Consider the following 24,175-nt stretch of genomic DNA (forward strand, 5'->3'; position numbering starts at 1 on the left):
ATGTACAAGACACAAAATTACTCCCTCCCTCCAAAAATATAATTACTTTCAACATTCAAATTTTGTTCTAAAATATAATTAACTCTTCGCTTAAATCTTTATCTGAAACAATCACAACCATCTTTTGATTTCATCCATCTTATTAATTTCCGTGAAAAACATAAGAAATGTGCATGAATCGTTATGGGAAAAAAAAAGGTTGAGATCTACTCCTAGCTAAACACAAGACAAGCAGCTGCGGAAGAGGCAGTCAAAGACGTTATCATCATCATTATTATTCTTGTTACCGTTCATTGGCTTCTCTGATGTGTTTTACTGCGTCGTACTTAGTAGTAGTAACCCTTAACCTTGGGGCTAAAATTAGCCGCATGAGATCCGGGGCGAGTGCGTGGACCGCCAGGTGGGGCCCACTGGCCGGTGACGTGTGCCTCCCCTTCCCTTCGCTTGGCGATGCGATGAGATGGAGATGGGGATGGAGATGGGGTCCTCCTCTGACCGAGGCTCGCGCCTCCCGATTCTCCCTCTTCCATCCCAACTACCTACCCACACGCACACCCCCTTCCATTTCTTCATCTCTCTCTCTCTCTCACTTAAATAATCTTTTTACAAATTACTAACTTTTTTTCTTACCAAAACCCTAAATTAGTTTTTCTTACAATGGACAGCTTTTGGCATTGGCAGTGCCAAAATGATCATCTTTCCAAAATGATCATCTTTCTCAGGCAGTCCTGATTCTCACTGAGATTTTAAGAATATTTATTTATAGAATTAAAAATAAATTAGAAGAAGAAGCTAAAAAAACCAACTTTTGTAAAAAACAAAATGGGAACAGGGCTAGACCTTTTCCAAATCATGGACTTCCTTGAACACAATAATTTCGCATGATTTTTTATAGGATTCATCTCATCCACAATGTCTATAAAATTTCTTTGTTCGAAAGGAGGCAAATTTCACGTGCATGGGTTGAACCTAGCATCTTTGTGTGGTAGACATTCTTAAATATTTATATATTTAGAATGGCTAGGTCTTCTCTCTAGATTTCATAGAAAAAAAATTCAAAAATGAAATAGTTTGCCACTAAAAATGATATCATTATTTCAAGGTGCTATATGAATAAAATCATTCTTATCTTGCGAATATATCACAATACAATTTACAAATAACTCGTTCTAAATTTAATTTATAAAAAAACTGTATCTGCCGCGTGTTAAAAAGTCGCCGGCACTCTTCCAACATTACTAATTGTTTGCCACACAAAAAAAATTGGTTTATCATTAAAATCAAATCAAGATTATTCAATTTATTTTTTTCATAATTTAAATAAAAATGTTTTTTCATAATTTAAATGAAAAAATAAATTTAAAATTCATTAGAAAGAAAAACCCAACTATTTATATAGCCAACGCTCCTGTGAAAGCGATCGCCGGTCTCACATCTCCCTTGTTCACTGTTTCTCCTTCACCATTCGCCTCCTCCTCCTCTCGAGGGAGAGAAGAAAAAAGCTAACGCCGCCGCAAGAATCCAAGAAGGAGAAGAGAGAGAATTTGATCTCTTCCTCTCCTTCCCCGAGGCTCTGAGGCGAGGTAGGTTGTCGCGGGATCAATAATGGTGGCCATCGAGGCGGCGGCGGCGGCGGCGGCGGCGGAGAGGGGCCCGATCCGGGCGGTGGCGGAGGCGGAGGCGGAGGCGGAGGCGAAGGTGGTGGATGTGGAGGGGAAGGAGGAGGAGGAGGAGGCGGCCAAGGTGGAGGAGGAGGAGGAGGAGGAGAGGGAGTACAAGAGCGACATGAGGAAGCTGGAGGAGCTCATGTCCAAGCTGAACCCGCGCGCGCAGGAGTTCGTGCCATCGTCGCGCCGCGCGCCGCCGGCGGCGGCGGCGCAGGCGGCGGGCGGGCTGTCCGCCGACGCGCCGGTGTTCGTCTCCGCCGCCGAGTACTTCGGCGGGGCCGGCGCCGGAGCCGGGCAGCTGCAGGTGGGCGGCGGCGGCGGGAGGGACTCCAGCAGCGACGGATCCAGCAACGGCGGCGGGCAGCCGCAGAATCGCCGGGTCGGTGAGCTGAACGAGATTGTTGTTTTGGTCGCCTCTGCAGCTACGCGGATTGATTTGACCGGATATGGTTTGACCTTTTTTGCATTGAGTTCGTGATCGCGTGAGGATTTGGTGATTTACGCATTGCGATCGCCTAGAATGACGGGGTTTTAGGCCACGGTGATCATTTTTGTTCCTTCTTTTGTTTGTCTTCTTTTGCAAGATTCTTTTCTCCTTTTGTCTTGTTTTTTTTTTCAAAAATTTTGTGTTAAAATCGCAGTCTTTGAGCGTCAAATAAAAAGGATCTTTTTGCCAGTCTTGAAAAAAGAACAAAAAATTCAAGGACATAATCGATCGGATCGTGTTACTTTGATTTCAGATGTTTGATCGGTAGTAATCAGGAGGCTAGGGAGTGTTTAATGATCTGTTGTGGTTGTACACTGGTTGATGAGGATTTGATTTGTGTATTTATTTTTTGATGTGATATGAGCACTGTGCTTGATGTCTACTAGGATTGGTTTTTGTGGACCTACATTTTTCGGCTGTTGATTCTCAGAACAAACACAAGTGTACTGATAATTGTGTGCATATTGAATTATTGATTGATTGACTCTGGTGGTGCTATGCTTTCATGATCAATTGACCCTGGCTTGGTTGTAACAGAGAAGGAGTGGATTCAACCAGGGAAGGAGGAGGACGGGAGGCCGGACACGACGCGCCGATAGGGAGGATAGTGTGCGGAGGACCGTCTATGTCTCTGACATTGATCAGCAAGTGAGCAATCTAAAGAGAGTGGTGTATTTGAAGTGTGTTGTTTTTGTATATTTTGCTGTCTGATCATCTTTTTGTTTCCTCTCTAGGTGACTGAACAGAAGCTTGCCGAAGTGTTTTCTAACTGTGGACAAGTAAGTTATGATATTCTTGAGGAGACATGTTACTTTATGTTACTCCCTTGATAATGTGATTTCTTATGCTCGTAATGGTGTGCCTTCCATTTTCATGTGAAACATAACGGATAAAATTGTTATCTGCCCTCTTGGTTTCAGATTTTATGGTTTGCTTGGCACGGTCTTTAAAATAAGTTACTTGACTGCAAACTGATAAATAGCTGCCTTTACCGATTGGCATTCCTGTGGCAAAGTATAAGCTTGTGCTACAATTGAATTCCTCTGCACCATCTGTTTTGAGACGTGAATTGATGCAACCACGAAGATAACTGTTATTTTGAATTATGTGTTTTGTCTCTGTAGTATTTTTGGAAGGTGAAATTAAAACATTTGATGATTCAGTAGTAATTACTTTTTAGTTTGGAGTCCCTGGTTAGCACCTTCTTTTAGAGTGCAAAGATGAATGTCGAATTTCAACATATAGAGGTTCCCTGTTTGTATAACTAAATGGAGGCATAGCAGAGTGCTGACACATCATATTTACAATGTTCGCATGTGAAAGGTTAATCTGCTGTTTGTCAATGGTTATTTATCTTTATGACTACAAAAATGATACATGTATTACTGCAAGAATGTTATAACACCAACTGAATCGGAGTCATCTATGACTATATGACTAAAAGAACAAGTCTTTCAAAACAAATTCATATCTTTTTTGGACTATAATGTATGTTACTTTTTTATCTGTTAATGATATCAGGTAAACACCTTTCTGTCTATGGATCCAATTGACTATTGGATGGATAACTTACACTCATATTTCTTTACCTGTAGGTGGTAGATTGCCGTATCTGTGGTGATCCACACTCAGTCTTGCGTTTTGCTTTCATTGAATTTGCTGATGATGGTAACACCTTCACAACTATTGTTTATTTTGTGTATAGATAAACAGCAATCATAAAGTTATCCTTTCTTGTGTGCAGCCGGTGCAAGGGCCGCACTAACACTAGGAGGAACCATGCTTGGTTACTACCCTGTTAGAGTTTTGCCTTCCAAAACAGCTATTCTGCCTGTGAATCCTAAATTTCTTCCTCGGGTATGATAATTATTGGATCACATAGTTCAAGTCTACCTGTAGAGCTTACTACCGGCATTTCCTTTTACACATCAACAACATGTAATGCTCTTTTCTGTACAGACGGAAGATGAAAAAGAGATGGTCTCAAGGACTGTATATTGTACTAACATAGATAAGAAGGTACGTGAGTTTATATGCATGTCATTTTGATAATCCTTAAGGACCCTTAACATGTTAGATCTTGAAATTTAGAGTATAGTGTTACATTGTGCTGTGCTGTACCTGTTCAACAGAATTTTGATCTTGGTCGTTTGTGTTTAATCCAATGAACATTCTAAATGATATATGCGGTTCAATAAATCCTACTTAAGCAACATCATCTGCTTAAATATTCTAAAATGAGCTGAGGCTGATATACATGTTTCTAACATGTTGATTCTTGATATTTTCTCTGCTGAAATTCTGCACTAGTTTTAATGACTATTATTTCGCGCCGTTGTTAACACATGAACATTGCAAGCAATGGACCCATGATTTAATGCATAACTTTTACTCCCACATTGAATTGAGGTCTTGTTTGTTATGGAATAATATAGTATGTACTTCTGTACTATTTTAGATGCCGTTATTCTTTACTCATCTGTCCTTTCCCCTAAAGTCTTTATGTGTGCCCAGTGAATATATTGATTTTGAAGTGATACCAAGTGTCTTCAAGACAGATACTTAAGTATGTAGATATTCAGAAAAGGGTAGTGTGATATTTTTTTTTTCTTTCAGTGCCTAATTGCCAGATTTCATGATAATATGGGGTCTCAGGCTCATCACATTGTTTTTTAGATTATTTTTTTCAAAAAAGAACTAATCATATGATTTTCTTTTCCCTGTGGTACAGTAATATTGACCTGCGACTGAGTTTGTGTATGTTCTATTCTCCAAGAGTCAAGCTGCTTAACATAATTGTCTTCCTAACTGTGCAGGTTACAGAAGAAGATGTAAAGATTTTCTTTCAGCAGCTTTGTGGGAAGGTGTGCCACATAAGTACATAAAACTTGCTTTTCTCTTTCCTTTAGACCTTCTGCTGAAACTAACAGTACCTTGCACTGTTCTGTCAGGTTTCTCGGCTGAGGCTCCTTGGTGATTATGTGCACTCGACGTGCATTGCATTTGTTGAGTTTGCTCAAGTAAGTAGAGCAAGGTTTCTCAGTGCTATAATTTTGTAGTACTATACTCATAAAGTGCATTCCAACCCATGACTTGGTAATTGTTCAGTGTGTTTGAAACGCCGATTCGAATGTTATTGTTTTGCAGGCAGAAAGCGCCATTCTAGCCCTGAACTATAGTGGAATGGTTCTTGGCACACTTCCTATCAGGTAAAGAGTAAATCCAATGTTTTGAAGTTGATGCAGGAGCATCATGAAGAATCATTATTTGCTTAGCCCCATCCATTCTCCATTGTTGCAGGGTGAGCCCTTCCAAGACACCCGTGCGTCCGCGGTCGCCTCGCGTGATGTCAAACTGAGTCCGGGTTGTTCCTGAAGCTTGAGGCTGTCACCAATGGCAGGCAGAGCTTGAAACTCTAGTCATGGCGTTTAGAAATGCTGTCGCTTCGCGGAATCGGTAACTGCCGTTTCTGAGAGTATCATCTCATCATCTCTTAGGTCCAAGTAGAAGGCCGACCTGCTGATGTTCGTCTGTTCAGAGACCCATCTGTAGGTTGGGAGAGGCTACATTTTCGTTTCTTTTGTTCAGTATGCTATGTTCAGTATCCTATAACAGCCTTTGCAGGCAATTCCGACAATAATATCTACGTATTTTCTGTCTCATTCACACTGTTCATGTGAATATGTGATAGTTGAAATTCCATATCTGACGGTGAACTTAGGGTTTTATTTTTCATTACTAGTGAAATTGAAATGATTAATGTGAAAATTCCTCAAAAAATTTATGGGCCCTTTCCTTTGGATCGAAAGAAATTCAAGGGAATTTTAAGGATGATAACCCTTGATTTTTTTTCTTAAATGCGATGTTTGGAACAAAGAATTTTAGCAAGTCAAATTCCCTATCCTATGCATCGAGAATTTTACCGTGACCTCAAGCTCCATTTTATTTTTCGTTTGAGGAATCCAATGCGTCTTTTAATCTCTTTCTCTCTCTTAATTCCATCAAATTTCTATGGTTATATTCCTATAAACTACCCAAACGCAATGCCCCAAAATTCTTGTGTTTTGAACTCTAGCTGGGTTTGCGCATGTTTGATATTCTAATCCTGTGTTTTTCGTATTGTTCAAATCTTGCGTTCCAAACGTGCCCTTGATCGTTATTTTTGTCTTCAAGTTCTCGTTTTGTGCTTGACGTGTTCTTGCTGACCTAGCTGCTTATGTCAAAATGGATATGATATGTGGAGCACAATTTTGCTTTTACGAGCCACCTACCTGTATAAAACTTGTAAGTTCACCAAAAAGAAAAAAAATCGGAAATATGATGCTGTCATTGCTACGCGTGCGAGTATCGTGCGTGATTTGTACGCTTGATCGGTCGTCATCGTCGAAAACGGGACATGGTGACCGCTACTAGTCGGGTCCACGTGCCAAGTTCTCCAGATGACAAAAATGTTTCTGGTTTTTGTTCCTGACGCGCGTGCACAGATCGACGTCGACATGCGACAGATCTTTTAAGGGGATATGGACGTATATTCGAAGTATTAAATATAGTCTAATAACAAAATAAATTACATAATCCGTTTGTAAACTGTAAGATGAATTTATTAAGCCTAATTAATTTATCATCAGCAAATGTTTACTGTAGCATCGCATTGTCAAAACATGGAGTAATTAGGCTTAAAATATTCGTCTCGCAAATTAGTCGCAATGCGATTAGTTATTTTTTAACTTATATTTAATACTTCATGCGATTAGTTTAATGTGACAGTGTAAAAAATTTTAAGGTGAGATTTAAACAGGGGCTAAAAGTTTTCTTTTTCAAATCTGAAAACGAAATGACTCAATAGGTAAACAGTGTTTTGAACAGTAAAGATACGATTTTGCTAGATCTTTCTCAACAGATTTTCACCCCCAATATTTGTCGTTTTTCTATCCGTAGGATTTGCGCCATGATTCGTGCATTTCCCTGTGTGGATGAGACCGTGTGGCCTGTGAGCAGATGGCCTGGGAGTCAATGTGGGCCAACCCATGTTAAATTTTGGATTCCGCGCTATTATGTCCGTAACCGTTGGTTGTTTCCTCGCTCTCTTTCTTTATTCTCGCTCTTTCTCTACATCTCTTTCTCCTCTTTCTTTTCTCTTCTCGTTTTCTCCGTCGAGAGAGAGAGCTCGCCGGCGAGAGAGAGCACGAGCAGCTCCCCAGCGGGAGAGAGAGAGCGCGCGCGCTCGCTAGGGGAGACAACTCGAGAGAGAGTGTTTTTTGAGTTTCTTCCCTGATTTGCTGGCATCATTAGCTTGTGTTTTGGTTTTTTCAATGTCAATAGGGCTAGGTTTAGAAGATTCGGGTCAATACATGACGATTTTTTTTGCTCCCAACATATGGATCTGATTCAGAATCACTTGTTTTAGTTTTGGAATCCGTTTAGGTTTTGGATTCCCTAAGTTTTTAGTTATAGTTTGATTCAGTTCAGTCTAGGGTGTTTTGTTACTAGTCCATTGTTTGCAAACGACCAGATTCGATGGTGTTCTATGTTTTTTTTTCTAATCCACGAGGGTTTTTGTATTTTTGGTTTGATTTTTCTTTAGGGGTGTTCATGTTGGGGGTTGGATTCAGGGGTATTTGATGGAGTTAAAGGTTTAATTCGAGGTGGATTTAGGGGTTTTTTCTAATCACCCAGATAGTTGATCATTTTTTGGATCCCTGCATGAATTTTCTTCAGGGAGGGGGTCAGATTCATGAGTTGATTATTTTTGCTTTGATTTATGTGTGATTTGAATATAGTAGGGAAGCATCATTGCAACTTTATCTGAATGTTGCATTTCACTTTCAGTGATTAGTTGACTGATCTGTTAAACTCCTTGCATGAGTCTGAATTTTTCTGCATGTGAAGCATTTCGTTTCAGAGATGATTTATCTGTCAACTCCCTGCATATATCTGAATTCTTATGCATCTGAAGAATTTTGTTTTACATATGCATGCTAACTGAACCCCAAGTATGTTTTGTGTTACCTTCTGCAGCATATGAATCATTTCGTTTCAGAGATGTACGGTTTGATTTCCCAGTATGCTGAGTTGCTTGGTTAAATTAAACCCAAACCCCTACATGCGTTCTGCTTTCTTCAGATTGTATTCTACAGTACTATTTGGTTTATAAAATTCCTGTACATGTTCTGAACTTTTCAGTGCTGATCTAAATGAGTTAGCAGCAAGCCAATACCTGAACTTGGTCCCTGTTGCTTTGAGAAATTATGGGCTATTGGTTGCATCTGCTCTTTCTTCTCTTCTGAACTTTTGTTCATTGTCAATCGCTCGTAAATCGTAAATCTGTTTGAATTGGCGCTATTTCTGAACTTGGGAACATAATTGGCACTATTTCTGAATTGGGAACAGGGGATAGCACGCTCGTAAATCTATTTGAATTGTCAGTATTTTTTGAATCTTGGAGCAGGCATGAGCTTTCAGTCGACATGAGCTTTTTAAAATCTCATACTTCAGCAAACTGAAAAATAATTTGGAGGGTTTCAGTCTAATGTTGATCTAATGCATTTCAATGGTAGCAAAACCAAGGTCACTTGGGTGCCTGGAGGTATTCACATGCCTGAAATATCTGTATGATTTTTTTTCTTCTTTATTCTGAATGACCCATCGTCCCATCCCAATATTGTTCCCATGTTAATTATGTGTGGAGCTTGTTAGTCAGTTAACTCATTTGCTGTGAAATTTAATCGGGAGGCTCAACAACAACACCCTGGCTGGTCCATTCCCTTCTGGTCCATTCCCTTCTGCATCAGCTAACTTGTCACATCTTGTTGTCGAGTGATTTTAATATATGTGCACAGAAGTTTGAGATATGTGCAAATTATGTACAAAATTTAATATATGGGCAAATTTGTACACAACTGGAGATATGACCGTTTGGACCACAATGCTCTGTTTTTTTTATCCTAGGCTCTAATCTAATTGTTGTGCTTTGTTAAACACCACTGTCTGAAGATGATTTTCACTTGAGGAAAATCTTCAGTCCATTGTGACAAAGTGACTCCTTTTCTGAAGAAATTCTTTATTTTTTGAAGAAATTCAAGCATGCTTGCAGTTTTAGCCCAGTTACAGTCTATATGTATTGTAGTTACATATGTAACTTTTGTTATTTCTCACTGTAACTAACTATAGATATATAGTCCTTGAAAATTTATCAACGCTACAATCTCTAATTTGTTGTATATAATTTTATGCTAGATTATATTGTCTGCCAAGATCATTTTATGGTGCATAATGCTAGGTGAGCATGATAACTGACCTTTCAATGTTTTCTTGCTTCTTATTTCTCTGGACAAAATTTTGTCACTTTCATATCTCTCCGATTGCATATCCCCTGATTTTTCAGACTGTAACCCATCAGACCCTGCATGTTTATATTATTTGTAACATAATTTAGAACTTGTTATAATAGGGGAAAATATTTAATGCTGCTGCATGAGTACTGAATTTTTTTTGAAGAAATTCAAGCATGAAAGCTGTTATAGCCTAGTTACAGTTCAGATGTAATGTAGTTACATATGTAACTTTTCTTATTTCTCACTGTAACTGACTATAGATAGATAGGTCTTTAGATTTTTCAAAGCCGCCATCTCTAATATATGTGCTAGATTAAATTGTCTGTCAAGGTCAAATATGGACCATAATGCTAGGTTATCATGATTATGACCTTTAGTTGTCTTCTTGCTTCTTTTTTCATCAGACGAAATTAATGTTATCTCTTTCAGATCTCTCTGATTATGTATCCACTGTTACTTGAGATCGAATTGTAACAGAACCTGCATAGATAGGTTATTTGTAATATAATTTAGATAATGTATATTAGACAAAATTTTTTTGAAGAAATTCAAGCATGATTGTAGTTACATCCCAGTTACAGTCAATATGTACTGTAGTTACATATGTAACTTCTGTTACTTCTCACTGTAACTGGAGATAGATAGTTTTTCAAAAAAAAAAATCATGCTTTCATGTATACAAAATTGTGCTAGATTTTATGACTGACAAGATCAAATTTGGTGCATAATGCTATCTGTCCATTGTTCTGACCTTCAAGTGTCTTCTTGCTTATTAATTTTTCTGAGAAAATTTTGTCACTTTGACATCTATTTGACTCTGTATTCACTGTTGCTTGAGCTTCTAATCTATCAGGCGTTGCATGTTTCAATCATTTGTAGTACAATTTAGAACAAGTCATAATAGTAAAAAAATGTTAATGCTGTTGCATGAGTACTGAATTTTTTGAAGAAATTCAAGCATGATTGCAGTTAAAGCCCAGTTACAGTCAATATGTACTGTAGTTACATATGTAATTTCTGTTATTTCTCACTGTAACTGGATATAGATATATAGTTCTTTAAAAATTTATCATGCTACTATCTCTAATTTGTTGTATATAAATTTTTGCTAGATGACATTTTCTGACAAGATAAAAAATGGTCCATAATGCTAGGTGAGAATGATTCTCACCTTTAACTGTCTTCTTGCTTCTCATTTCTTCAGACACAATTTTGCTTCTCATTTCATATCCATCTGATTGTGTATCTCCTGATTTTTGAGATTGCAATATACCTGACCCTACATGATTAGGTTATTTGTAATATAATTTAGAACATTTTGTCATAGGCAAAAAAAAAGTTAGTGCATGAGTACTGAATTTTTTTAAAAAAAAATCAAAGGATGATTCCAGTTATAACCCAGTTACTGTTCAAATGTACTGTAGTTACATCTGTAACTTTTGTTATTTCTCACTGTAACTGACCGTAGATAAATAGTTCTTTATATATTTGTAACATAATTTAGAGCTTGTTATACTAGGGGAAAGTGTTTTAATGTTGCTGCATGAATACTGAATTTTTAAAGAAATTTAAGAATGATTCCATTTACAACCCAGTTACAGTTAGATGTACAGTAGTTACATCTGTAACTTTTGTTATTTCTCACTGTAACTGACTATAGATAGATAGCTCTTTATATATTTGTAACATAATTTAGAGTTTGTTATAATTGGGGAAATGTTTTAATGTCGCAGTATAAGTACTGAATTTTTTAAGAAATTTAAGAATGATTCCATTTACAGCCCAGTTACAGTTTAGATGTACTGTAGTTATATATGTAACTTTTGTTATTTGTAACTGTAACTGACTATGGATTGATAGTTTTTGTTACGAGTTTTTCTGAAAAAGTTACATACTTTTAACTACTTGATCTAAAGAAATTTCCTATTCCAAGCACTTTTCTCCAAAAGAAATTCACTATTCCAAGTGCTTTTCTCCAATATTTTTACAGAACTGAGTTGTTTTTTGTTTGATTTAAAAGATGACTGGCAGAATATGGTGAAGTCAATGGGGAAAGGTAAAGGTGGATTTTGTGCTAGGTAATTTGTTACCTGGAAGATTATGTCTTGTTGATTTCAACTTCTTGACCTCAATGTTCTTGGTAAGAATTTGCTTCTTCTTCTTTTTCTCGTTCTCCTCACTGTCTATGGCGTGCTCGATTTGTTTTGCTCGATCTAGGGGATTTGTGCGAACTGGTGTGGTCTCCCTGTGTTATTTTGTTTTTTTCTAACCTTTATTGGATGTGAAGTTGATCATTATGGGCCATGATGTATTTGCAGTTATGGCCTGTATAATTTTTTGTATTGTTCTATGGGCTAGAATTCGAGCCCATGTAGTTTTGTGATCTGATTAGTCAGAGAAAAAAATATGTAGCATTTTTTGTGTCCTCTGGATCTTAATCTAACGGTAGGAAAAAATCTGGGTGATTTTGACCCAAGGATTTGTCGACAAAGACATAGCTAGTTCCGTAAAGATAATGTGCCTATTATTATATTGACGAATGGGCGAATAATGGGCTTAGAGACAAACAAAATCAGCCCACCATATATTAATAGCATGTTCTTTTCAGGCTTTCAGCTACTTTACCAGAATATTACCACGGATTATTCACTCTACGCCACTAAAAAATATTTTTTTTTCCTAAAAAATATACTTCTACTGCATAATGTAGATCTCTTACTTCTTAATTTTATTTCTTCAATTATTTAACTTACCCCTATACTTTTAAGTAGATAAAATCTACGACAATAATCCAGTAAATGATAGTATGTTTCAAACTAGGCCACACCATTTGGAACACCTAAAACTCAAAACTAAGGGAAAATAACAAAACAATATGTTTCAATGTCCGGGTACGACATCTCTACTATCTTAAAAGGGGAGCCATCCTCCTCTTCCCTGCTTGCGCACAACGCGCTCAAAAAAAAAAAAAAAGAACTCCTGGTTTTCCCTCCCCACTGCACTCACACAGAAAGTAAAACTCGGGCCTGTTTAGAGGAGCTTTTAACAGCTGCAACTTCTCGTAAAATCTCCAGTTGCTAGAAGCTCCCCCAAACAGTCCAGCTTTTTATCCAGATTCTGAGAATCTGCAGTTGTAGAATCTGGAAAATAAACTAGAAGCCAGAAGCTGGGTTTTCTAGCTTCTTCAGATTCTCATCAGCTAGCTTCTCAGCAGCTGCTTCTCAGAATCTTCGGTGGTGTTTGGATCCAGGAACTTAACTTTAGTCTCTGTATTTAGACACTAATTTAGAGTATTAAATATAGACTACTTACAATACTAATTGCATAAATGAAAGCTAATTTGTGAGATAATTTTTTAAACCTAATTAATCTATAATTAGAGAATGTTTATTGTAGCATCACATAGGCTAATCATGGATTAATTAGGCTCAATAGATTCGTCTCGCGAATTAGTCCAAAATTATGGATGGGTTTTATTAATAGTCTTCGTTTAATATTTATAATTAGTGTCTAAATATCCGATGTGATAGGGACTTAAAAGTTTTAGTCCCATCTAAATAGGGTCTTAAGCTCCCCCAAACAGGTTCCCTCACTGCTTAGGCATGCATCACGTACTCTCGCATAAAAAAGAAAACTCCAAATAAAAAGTAGTTAGTTAAGAAATATTTTCTCCGTCCAAAAAAAATCTAACCTAGGGCTCCTCCTGTTTACGGAGGGAGTACAGTCAACCTATTCACAGTGTTATAGGCCCGTTGCAATCTTTAGGTTAGATACATAACCAGTCTAATTATAGTGGTATATGGGACTATTCCAATGCAGAGGCATATATTACTAGTAGAATAACATAGGGTTGTAAGATGTAAATGGAAGAATCCAAATGGTTTATCATTTCATAGGAATTTTAAAGGAAAGTTAGTATCCTATAAAATTCATATGTTTTTTTTTCTATAAACCAAAGAAAGTGTACAGCATTTCTGAATGGCTAGAATTATGGGCTTCCCAGCGAGGAAGTTAATGGGCTCAAAGTATTTCTGTCCTGTCCAGGACGGATGGAAATGGGCCCAAATGTCCATCAAGCCCGAAGAATGGATCTAAAGTATGGATGGCAGGCCGAGCAGAAGACACATCAAGAAATGGGTAGTTCAGTTCATAGATGACGAAGTAAAATATCTACAAATAGCACATACTCCATCTGTCCCGTAAAAAAATCAATCTCCGATTTTAGATTGGTTTTTTAATGTAACAGCGGAAGTATAAAGTTATGCACTCAAATGAGATTTTAAAAAAAGAAACAAATGTTACGAGAAGCATTTCTTTTGACCATCTAGAATGATATTAGAAGTGTCATGGATACTCTTCAGTTTCGTAATCTGAATTACTGGAAGTGCATTCAGTGACTTAAAAAAGGACTTAACAATTTTTTAAGGAGCAACACTACTAGTCAAACCCAGTAGTTAATATTTTTTTTATAAATGAAAAGATCAAAAGATATTTACATATGGAGAAACTCTATAGTCTATATTGTGTTTATTTGGAATGGTTGGGATCTTCTCCTTAGCGCACGTAAAATGGAGCAAGTCATTAATGTGTGACTAATTAATTATTAGTTAAAAAAACTTTAATTTTTTTCAAAAAAAAACATACTATTTAGCAGTTTAGTAAACGTATGCGTAGAAAACGAAAGAGGAAAATTTAAGAAAGGGGAGAAATGAATACACCCTAAAACCATTTGTTTCTGCTCATCCTAAAGTATGCAAGAGAACCTTCATTTTAACAGTGGGCAATCTTTGCTGAAAGGTAAGGCATTTCGCTGCTTTCATATGTGCCAACAGGACCAGTAGAATCTCTAGAAAGCCCTTTCTTAATACGCAAGGACTATCATTTGATAGAAAGACAGAGATGTGCTCCATGTAATAAATCTGCTATAAGCACATTGAAAGAAGAGGTGTGTTCCGGTTTCCCTCACCTGAGATGTGCTCCATGTAATACTTCTGCTATAAGCACATGTCAAGTCTGCATCTTGCGGTGCACAATGCTTTTAGTCTGTCGTTTAAAGATGCAAACACAGCCGCTGTCACCACTGATGCAAATTCGAAGCGTTCAGAATCAAGCTTCGTAGAATGATTGGTCCATATTTTATTTTGGATCGGGCTGCAAAAGCCAAATAAGTCCCCCCTTGACATTTACATCAAGTACACAACCAAAAGAAAACGTGCGAGCAAAAAAAAGTCTCCAGAATTCACTAGCATCGGCGAACGTACTAGTTAAACATATTCACCATCTCATCATGGAAGGAGTTATTGATGATTGATTGATTGCACCTGCTGGAAGCATTCTTGTGGACAATCTAGCCTGTGTTCTGCATGCCGGCAGCAATGCCCTTCATCGTCAGGATGAGGGTGTCCTCCAGGCCAGGTGCGTACTCGCTCGCAGCGTTCAGTTGGACCAGCTCGGCAGGCTGGTTGCTGTCGACGAACTCCTTCGACAAGGCCGGCTGCGACATCACCTCGAAGCTAGGGTCCCTTATCCGCTTCAGGGTGTAGGCTTGGCAAACGTTCAAGGTAGTGATGTACGACTCACGCAGCCGCAGACGCTGCTTCAGGTAAGGATCCCCTTCCAGAATATCCTTGTGACCGGCAACCTGCAGATGATTTCAATGTGTCAAGGGCACTAACTTCTCAGATCTCAGTTGTCGCAACTTAGACTGCGAAAAGATTCAGTGATGATATGATGTGCACTCTTATTTAAAACATGGAGTTTGTTTTTATGATTCAGAATGCCTAGGTGTAGTTCCAGATTTGTCTTCAGTATAATTTTCAAACATAAATCTTTTGATGATTTCTTCAGGATCATATCATCCACATCAAACAGGATCATATATATCTCAAGGAAAAACTCTAAAAGAACCACTGGTGTGGGTTAAAGCCAATATCTGGTGATAAAAAGAAAGGTGCAGCTTAAATGCAAGCAAACTTAATATCTAAGTATAGCCCATTCTTATTCTAGAGTAGTTTACCTGAAGGAGTAGCTGTTTTGTCTCTTCAAAGTTGTTTCTCAGCTGCTCTCCAAAGGATTGCAGATCACCTGCCACAAGCAATTTGTCATATAAAGCAGCAATTCCTGGATCTCCCTTGGCGAAAACCATCTCAAGCAAGTCCAAGGTGACCCTGAAGAATGGCCACTCATTGTACATTTCTTTCAGTGTATGGATGTTCCTGATATCCTTCTGCATTATATGTTTGAACGCTCCACCAAATCCAAGCCATACAGGAAGATGAAACCTAGTTTGTGTCCAAGCAAAAATCCAAGGAATTGCACGGAGCGATTCAATGCCACCACTAGGCTTTCTCTTTGATGGTCGGCTACCAATGTTCATCCTGCCATATTCTGTCTCAGGTGTTGCCTGGAACAGCAGATGGACACACACATGTCAGAATTTCATGTTCACCACCAACATCTAGCTCAGATAAGAGATAACATAAAGCACGAAGTGACTGACAACAGAGAACCAAAATATGTATGCAATCCCTTCTATATGGTAGTTCTTAGTCGATTAACACAGGCAAGAGAATGTGAAGGTGCACCTATTGATGGAGAAGGAGCATGAAGGTGCACCTATTGATGGAGAAGGAGCATATCTCTACATTAGTATTTGATCCCTTGTCATAGTTAAGTAAAATTGCAAAAAACTGTGGACATGAAGCTTAGAAAAATTATCATGGCCTACACACATTTGTCATGCAACTTCGCATCAGACCACACGCTCTATGCAAACTGCAAAGAACTCATGAGTATATCTAATTAGCTTAGAGAATGGTCTTGTCAAGAAGCCTTGAAATTAAGCATAAATTTACGCCTATCGGAACTGCAGCAGATTTTATGGGAAAGAATTCAGAATAGAGGTGAACTTACCGATCGGAAGTATTCAACAAACCGTGGCTCCTTGAAGACGATTGATCGATATTCCTTTGTTGCCACAACAGCCATCTCATCCATTAGAGCACGCCATTCTGGTTTGGGGGAAATTGGAGGATGCATTCCATGCTCAAGAGTAGCTGCAGTAAAGCGCTGCAGAGTTCTAAAGCACAAGTGTTCCTCTCCAAACGAGTGTTCAATAACCTCGCCCTGTACTGTTACACGAAGTGATCCATGTATCGTGTCTGGTGGTTGAGATAATATGGCAAGATGACTGGGACCACCTCCTCTGCCAACTGTTCCACCTCTTCCATGGAACATTGTCAACTTTACACCATAATGCTTTGCCACCTTGACAAGCTCCTCTTGTGCTTTGTACATTTGCCATGCTGCAGAAAGACGACCAGCATCCTTGCCAGAGTCTGAGTATCCAATCATGACCTCCTGCTTGCCATTAATCCTATTCATGTACCAGTCTATTGAAAATAGTCGTGCCACCGCTGCTGGAGCTGCTTCAAGATCTGCAAGTTTCTCAAATAGGGGAACAACTCGCAGAGGCTGTTTTATATGGCACTCCCGCTGTAGAAGCTCCACAGCAAGCACATCAGATGGTGCAGTTGCCATTGAGATGATGTAAGCACCAAAACAATCTGCCGGGAGCTCAGCAAGGACGTGAAATGTTCCTAAAACATCAGCAATTTCTTCAGTCTGAGGAAGATCAGGACCAAACAAAGGACGTTTGCCCCTTAGTTCGGACAAAAGCCAATCCTGGCGTTTCTCCTCAGACCATTCAGCGTAAGATCCAATCCCAAGATATGTAGTTATGGCATCAAGGACATCAGTGTGTCGATCAGACTCCTGCCTTATGTCAAGTTTTACAAGAGCCAGCCCAAAAGTTGATACTTGACGCAAGAAATCAAGAAGGCTTCCATCAGCTATAGGTTTGTCACCACAAGCACATAATGATCTGTAGCACAGCTCAAGCGGCTCCAGAAACTGCAAGATAGGAGGGTGATAATTGAGTACTATAAGTACAACAATGACATTCACAATGATACATATAAGATAAATAGGATTACCTCTTCAACATTAGTAAACGTTGCCTCCTCTGGAATTTCAGAAACTCCAGTTGTCAATAGATGGCGAGTACGTTCACGCGTATAGTACAATTTATCCCTGACACCACCAAGTATGACACGATAAGGCTCATTTGGAGGAATTTGCTTCCAGAATTCTGCACCATTAACATTTTCTCAGTAAGAGGCAAATTTAGTAGGCATTTGCTAAAAAATAGTACAAATCAGTCAATTATAAAATCATGCATGACTTTCACCCAGGTTGATCAGCTAAATGAGTAACAAACCGAGGAAAAATGAAATGTAGTTAATCAATGTAGTTATGCCGGGAGTTGATGCATCCATATTAGACATAAAAACGTCCAGTCCATTTTAGTCCATCACTGTAGTCAACTTGATAAATGTTTTGAGTAGGGATTTCACAGCCTCTGGAAGAACAATGTCAGCCTAATTATATTTGGCTAAACAAATAATTTCTTTATATTAAAGTTCTAGTGGATTCTGAACTAGCAGATGCATTTTTCAAATTAACCTGACTAATAATTCAACACTGGTATCCACAATATACACATTACAATTGGCAATTGGCAAGCACAATTTTCAAGTGTAAAATCACCTGAAGATTTTACAGTACAGGTGAACTCTGATAAAAATTAAAGGAAAGATGGCAGATCTTATAGACAAGCATATGAGGTGGCTATGATAGAAAAAGAGGCTAAGAAAATGATATATTGGTCATTAAAAAAATGCATGAACATCATATTAGAACTCTATCTGAAAACTTGAAAATGGTTACTTCATATGCTAAAAAGAGAAGGGCAAGCAGACCAAAAGTACAGCTTTTCCTTCAGACTATAAAATGATACACAAATCAACAAATGCGCAGGCCGACCCAAAATTCATTATCACCACAGTTATGGTATTGTTACCTATATAGTGCTTTGCAGCTTTTCTGGAGGAGCAATGCAAATCATCTGCACGAATTCGAAGTTCATCACTGCAGCGCCACATAGAGAGCTAGGAAAACATATTGCATTGTTAAAACTTAGAAATCAGTATTGCAGTACTTTTTTAAGAACAATGAAAATAAGCAATTCTGCTGTACCTCAAACATCAGATCTTCTATCTGAGAGAAGTACAGGTTAGCAGCCATCATTCTTGCCAACAAGCATACATCTCTTGTAACCTCTGGTGTAACTCTTGGGTTTCCTAGAAAACAAGTCAGTTTTAGAGTTCAACTTCTTCTAACAGACAGGATTACAGGGAGCAGAAAAGGCTGCAGTTATCTCAAAAAATATATTTAGACAAGTGAATAATACAATTATTTGAAAAAAATGGAATCTTTGTTGACTTAAAAGTGTGGAAGGGGAATAAATAACCAATTGCTAGAACTAATACCATGATGTCACTAAGAGGACAAACAAGCCAATTTTCTGTCAATAGCACATGTGAGCATGTGACAGATCTCAACCAAGTTCTGTTTTCCTTTCTAAACAAAAATGGATGTATAAGTTAGGATAGGAGAAGATACCATCACGGTCACCACCCATCCAGGATGAGAACTGGATGAGAGGAGCATTGTAAGGAAGACGCTCATTAATCCCAATATTTTTCAGAGCAGTATCAATGCGGCGCAAGAACTTTGGTACACCCTTCCATATAGTTTCATGAAAATAACTCATCCCGGCGCGCATTTCATCCTGAGGAGTGGGAGGAGTCCTGCGGATTTCATCAGTTCTGAAAGCTGCTTGAATCTGTGAAGCGTGTTAAACCACACAATCAGAAAGGCATGATGAGAACAGAGTAGTAGAAACCAACACGACATTTCTGCATAAACTTTGCAATATGCACATAGCACTTCTCTGATTGAAGATGAATTTCACTCAGAAATCAGAACTAGCAAAAAGAGCTCTCATTTCAAGTGTATCAAAAGAAAACTATTGGAGATGGACTTCAGAACTGTCAAGACAGAGTCCAAAAGTACAGAGCAATTAATTTATGAACGTGATAGGTAAACACCTTTTGAGGATCTGGAAATAATCACCTAGTGTTCAATGTTTTTCCTTGTCTCCAACTAAACTAATGTAAAAAAAAAAATCCTTGTCCAAATAAACTAATATAAAAGAATGGTGTACAGACAATAGAGATAAGATTTCTAAATTATTTGGCAAGATCATGGAGCAGGACAGGCACCACATAGATAAAAGAGGCACAAACATGATTTGCCACTTCGACTAAATTAAGCTTTTAGGATGGACCTAATTCTAAATTAAGCTACTGCCTGAGAGTATACAAATCTCATTAAGCCCAGAGACCCATAATTTAAGTCATCAAGAAAAAGAAGCCATTGAGCTGATAAGCAGTAAAATAATCAAAATGGTGCGGTGGACACTTTTGCTATGATTGACTTTATAATATTGTAACCACAAATTGACAAAAAAAAAAATCAACTTACCTCCCTCTGCAGGGCCTCATCAAGCTCCTGCTTGTCATCAGCAGTGATGTCTTTCGCATATAACTGCCTCAGGCAATTCCGGATCCTGCACAGCGAGTCAACATCAAGAGCATTAGATTTAGCATTTCCCGACGCACCGAGAGCATCGGAGAAGGGGACAGCTCATCGACGCACCTCCCGTGCTTCTGGAGCAGGGACCTCCTGACGGACTGCGTTGGATGCGCGGTGAACACGAGGTCAACGGTCTGGTTCTTGAGCGCATCGAACACCTCCTCCCTCGACTTGCCGAGCTGGGTGACGAGGCGCTTGAGCGTCTCCTCGATGTCGGACTCGGTGGGCGCGGAGGCCTCGTCGGCGAAGTCCCCGCGCTTGAGCTTGATCCGGCGGCGGTGCGCGATCTGCACCTCCTCGGCGAGGTTGGCGAGGTTGAGCATGTGCGAGAAGGAGCTGGAGACGACGATGGAGTCCCCCGGCGGCAGGCTGGTGAGCTTCCTCCCCAGCTCGTCGAGCCGCGCCTCGTCCCTGTCGTTCTCGTACTCCGCCGACAGCTCGTAGCACTCCTGCACCTGCAAGAAGAGAACCAAAACCAAAGCCAACCAACCGTGTGGGCAATCGATCGAACAGGTGGCGGGCACGAGCAACAGGATCTGGGAAGCAAGTAAGTTACGAATTCGCGGAGGTGAGGGCCGTGCAGGTCCTGGAGGATGTCGAGGAAGCGGTCGACGAGGAGGGCGTCGTACTCGACGAGCTTGTCGTCCTCGGATACCTTCCCCGGCGCGAGCAGCCGCAGCTGCGCGTCGATCGACTGGTGCCGCTCCATCGCCGCCTTCCCGGCGGCCGCGGCCATCTCCCTCTCTCTCGCTTACAGCTGCCTCGACTACGACGAATCCGGCCAGATGCTGCGGGAGGCGAGCCTCCCGCGCAGCTCGGCGACGCCCTCTCGCGGCGGAGGCGGCGGCGGCGGCGGAGATAGATTGGAGGGCAAGTTTGGGGGTAGAGAGTGTGGGTGTGTGGGTGAGGTGGTGGGGGGGGGGGGGTGCGTCTCTATTTGTATGCGACGGTGAAAGGCGATATCATCGGGGGTGGATCGGTTTGAAGAAATTGACGATGTTTGGGAATCTCGTGAAGAGCGGCCTTTTTCGCGGCTAGGTACCTATGAAACACTTTATTTGGACGGGTTGTTTGGAACATATTCTTTTTCGTTGGATTGTTTACTTGGTTAGCACAATATTTAATAAGAAATAAACTTCCCAAAATCTGTAACAAAGTGATCTAAATAATACGGTGAAAGTAATTTTATTTTTAGAAATCGTAATGTTAGAAGCGTGGAGCAACTAATCCGTGACGAGAATCTAGAGAAAAAGCTGAAAAGAGCATGGCCTAAGGTGCACTACCGATGTTATTTTATATAATGGAATATAATCCTAGGCTTTAGTTAAAGAGCTACAACCAAGGTGGATTACTGATGTACTCTACGTATATGTTGGCAAAATCAATCGTTTACCGAGACGTTAAAGCGAATAGACTTGAATGTAATACATTAGATAACGATTACAGATTTAATGATACAACTCTGGTAGTATTAAATAGTTACATTATTAGAAAATAATGGTCGGTCAAATAGGATAACTCAAAGTCAAAACCAACTGTTATTTGTGAACGCGTAGAGTATTTTCAATTTGTGCACTATATCTAATTATGCATTTTTCATGTACACCACCAGAATTTGGCCCAAAAATCTACATCATCGAAAGAGTTCATTTCTTAGAGCAGGTACAATAGCAAGCTATAAATCAGCTATAATCACATATCGAGAAAAAAAGATAAGAGAGAGAAGAAAGCAGACTACAGATTTGTAGCCGGCTGCAACACGGACTTCAAGACGTTATGTGTGTATGAAAAGTGGGACCGGGTATTAATAGTGTAGTATATTTCTATAGTTAACTATTGTATGAATAGGCTATTAGATTAGCTATATATAATTTGGAACCAGTATACTATTAAACTTGCTCTTATAGTCATCTCCAAGTTACCTTTTATACTAAGTTTTGGACATTGTCACGGTCTCTGGTGCAAGAGTGGAGCAATAGTGTTACTTTAACTCTGTTGTGTAGCTACGGACATGATAATTAGTGTTGAGTGCGCACCTAATTACATCATTAGGTTGCATGTGCTGTTTGTGCTGAGCAGTCCACTTGCCCTATTGTTTTGTTCGATGTCTTCTCTGTTTCTATTAATATCGTCAATTTGGCGTCTTTTGGGGCAACTAGGAGAATTGAAATGCTCTTGGAGAACATCATCACAAACCTAAACATGGTAATTTACCTTGTTTAGGTTATAACTTTTTAGGTTCGTGCAGATAATCTAAATAATTATCATCAGGTAGAGTCGTAGAGATATCCAAAAATCTCAACATGCATTTCAAATATAGCTCAACCAAATTGCCTGAATAATGAGGATGACAAGCATGCCCGTCGATTGGGAGTGGCGTGCATATTTGGCACAAGGCTCCCAAAAATTAGAGGACTTCCATATTTCAAATAAAGGCAATGTGTTCTACCTTCTCTGTTTTATATTATAAGACTTTCTAGCATTGCCCACATTTATATATATGTTAATAAATGTGTGTCTAGATTCATTAACATCTATATGAATATGAGCAATGCTATAAAGTCTTATAATCTGAAACCGGGGGAGTAACATATTTTGAGATATCCAACTCTATTTTTTTTTAAAAAAAAGCTCTCCTTTTCTCTGGTTCCACTAATTTGGAATGGATTTTTCTTTTAGGGTGCAATTCTTATTCCTTGGCCCCAAATTTTTAGGTATGATCCTGCTAACAAGAAGATCGAACATGATGTTTAGAAGAAGAAGAAGAAGAAGAAGAAGAAGAAGAAGAAGAAGAAGAAGAAGAAGAAGAAGAAGAAGAAAAGGAGTTATCAAACAAAACTATCACTGTTCAGTATATTGTACTATATCTGAAACTTTTTTTTTCTTTTTGAAGCAACATCTGAATCCAAATTTTTATTGCTTTCATTCGTCCATGAAAATGTCAAAAGCAGATCTCAAACTTTGAGTTCACTTTCTACATATCTTGCATATGTGATATGATAAAGTTTTTTTCTTAAATTTACATAAAACCTCTTTAAATATATACCCCCGTCCCAAAACAAACAAATATGCAGAATTAGATGAGATATAACATAGTACAACGAATCTAGACAGAAACATGTCCAGATTTATATTAGGTTATGTCTCATCTAGCTCTACATTTGTTTATATCCAGATTCATTTTAGTAGGTCATATCACATTTAATTCTTTTTATTTTATTTTGGGACAGATGAAGTATTCCCGTGATTGAGAAATTCTTAAAGTTAGCATGAGTTTGGTCAAATTTTCTTATGAGTTTGCTACTCCGCTGCATATAACGAGTAATTTTCACTTGAACCCCATTGACGTAATTAAGCAGAATTATTTCTTTTAGCCGGCATATATTGTTATTGCAGAAAACATGAAAGTATTATGTTTTCAATTGGAGCCGGCATCAACACATTACATGGTTTGGCTTGATCAATTCTTTTCCCCTTAATTTTCTCTTGCACGGCCTCTAATCTCCGCCTCTAGTGGACCATATACAGTCAAGATGACATCCATGCATTGTCAAGCCGAGCCAATTGACGATGAAGGTGATATCACAGAGACTTTCTAAATTGCACTTGAGACAAATTTCAGAGTCATACTCCAACTCAACCACCACTAGCTAAGCTACTTTAATAAAATGTTCAAGCTTTTTTTGTGAGGGAAGACTTGTTCATTTGGCATTCTGTACTCAAAAGCCATTATCACCGATAAACTACTTTATCTGTACGTTAAAAATTTCTATGATTGAAAGTGAAATTCCACCTGATATAACAAAAAAAAACATTTGTCTATCTTTTGCCAGTAAAATTGCATGTCATCTTGCTCTAGCGTCGTGAACAACATGAGATCCATTGGCAGATCTAGCGCGACAGTACCATGACTACCCCCGAGTAGTTGCCCAAACTTACCGGCATATGGCAAGAGGTAGAAATACATTGTTATTGGTATCTGATAATGCCGGTGCATGTCAAGACTCAAGATGTAGAGAAATACCTCATTTGTTGGTACCAGGCAATGCAGACGACTCTAGCGCGGTGGATTTTGTTCTTTTCTAAAAATTCTTAGATCCATCACTAGTGTGAAGGTGGTGGTAAGGGCT

At 38.9% G+C, this 24,175-nt stretch overlaps 2 protein-coding genes across 3 annotated transcripts; one reads left to right on the forward strand and one right to left on the reverse strand.

The window, feature by feature from the left end:
• The first annotated feature begins 1,422 nt into the window (after window positions 1–1,422).
• On the forward strand, window positions 1,423–5,816 carry LOC4328858 (polyadenylate-binding protein-interacting protein 8). The gene is made up of 10 exons (XM_015769164.3): window positions 1,423–2,046; window positions 2,692–2,802; window positions 2,889–2,933; window positions 3,750–3,822; window positions 3,899–4,011; window positions 4,114–4,173; window positions 4,971–5,018; window positions 5,106–5,174; window positions 5,302–5,363; window positions 5,455–5,816. The coding sequence occupies exons 1-10, from the start codon at window positions 1,606–1,608 to the stop codon at window positions 5,510–5,512; spliced, it is 1,080 nt and encodes a 359-aa protein (XP_015624650.1). The 5' UTR covers window positions 1,423–1,605; the 3' UTR covers window positions 5,513–5,816.
• An 8,784-nt stretch (window positions 5,817–14,600) lies between these two features.
• On the reverse strand, window positions 14,601–20,950 carry LOC4328859 (phosphoenolpyruvate carboxylase 1). Of its 2 annotated transcripts, XM_066307725.1 has the most exons (11): window positions 20,869–20,946; window positions 20,602–20,789; window positions 20,109–20,500; window positions 19,935–20,019; window positions 19,011–19,233; window positions 18,585–18,688; window positions 18,409–18,496; window positions 17,483–17,637; window positions 16,401–17,399; window positions 15,505–15,891; window positions 14,601–15,129 (listed from the first exon to the last, which is right to left on the reverse strand). In XM_066307725.1, the coding sequence occupies exons 2-11, from the start codon at window positions 20,779–20,781 to the stop codon at window positions 14,836–14,838; spliced, it is 2,907 nt and encodes a 968-aa protein (XP_066163822.1). In that variant the 5' UTR covers window positions 20,782–20,789; window positions 20,869–20,946; the 3' UTR covers window positions 14,601–14,835. The 2 variants fall into 2 exon arrangements, with proteins under 2 accessions (XP_066163822.1, XP_015624648.1); XM_015769162.2 differs by having other exon boundaries at window positions 20,602–20,950.
• Window positions 20,951–24,175: the final 3,225 nt, after the last annotated feature.

This window comes from Oryza sativa, chromosome 2 (assembly GCF_034140825.1).
Source record: "Oryza sativa Japonica Group chromosome 2, ASM3414082v1".
Lineage (NCBI taxonomy): Eukaryota > Viridiplantae > Streptophyta > Magnoliopsida > Poales > Poaceae > Oryza > Oryza sativa.

Coding starts and splice junctions, on each gene's coding strand:
- LOC4328858 (XM_015769164.3), top strand. CDS start 1,606: ATGGTGGCCATCGAGGCGGCGGCGGCGGCGGCGGCGGCGGAGAGGGGC. Junction 3,823..3,898: donor CATTGAATTTGCTGATGATG/GTAACACCTTCA, acceptor TCTTGTGTGCAG/CCGGTGCAAGGGCCGCACTA. Junction 4,174..4,970: donor GTACTAACATAGATAAGAAG/GTACGTGAGTTT, acceptor CTAACTGTGCAG/GTTACAGAAGAAGATGTAAA.
- LOC4328859 (XM_015769162.2), bottom strand. CDS start 20,781: ATGGCCGCGGCCGCCGGGAAGGCGGCGATGGAGCGGCACCAGTCGATC. Junction 18,689..19,010: donor GATGGGTGGTGACCGTGATG/GTATCTTCTCCT, acceptor CTTGTTTTCTAG/GAAACCCAAGAGTTACACCA. Junction 15,892..16,400: donor TTGTTGAATACTTCCGATCG/GTAAGTTCACCT, acceptor CTGCTGTTCCAG/GCAACACCTGAGACAGAATA.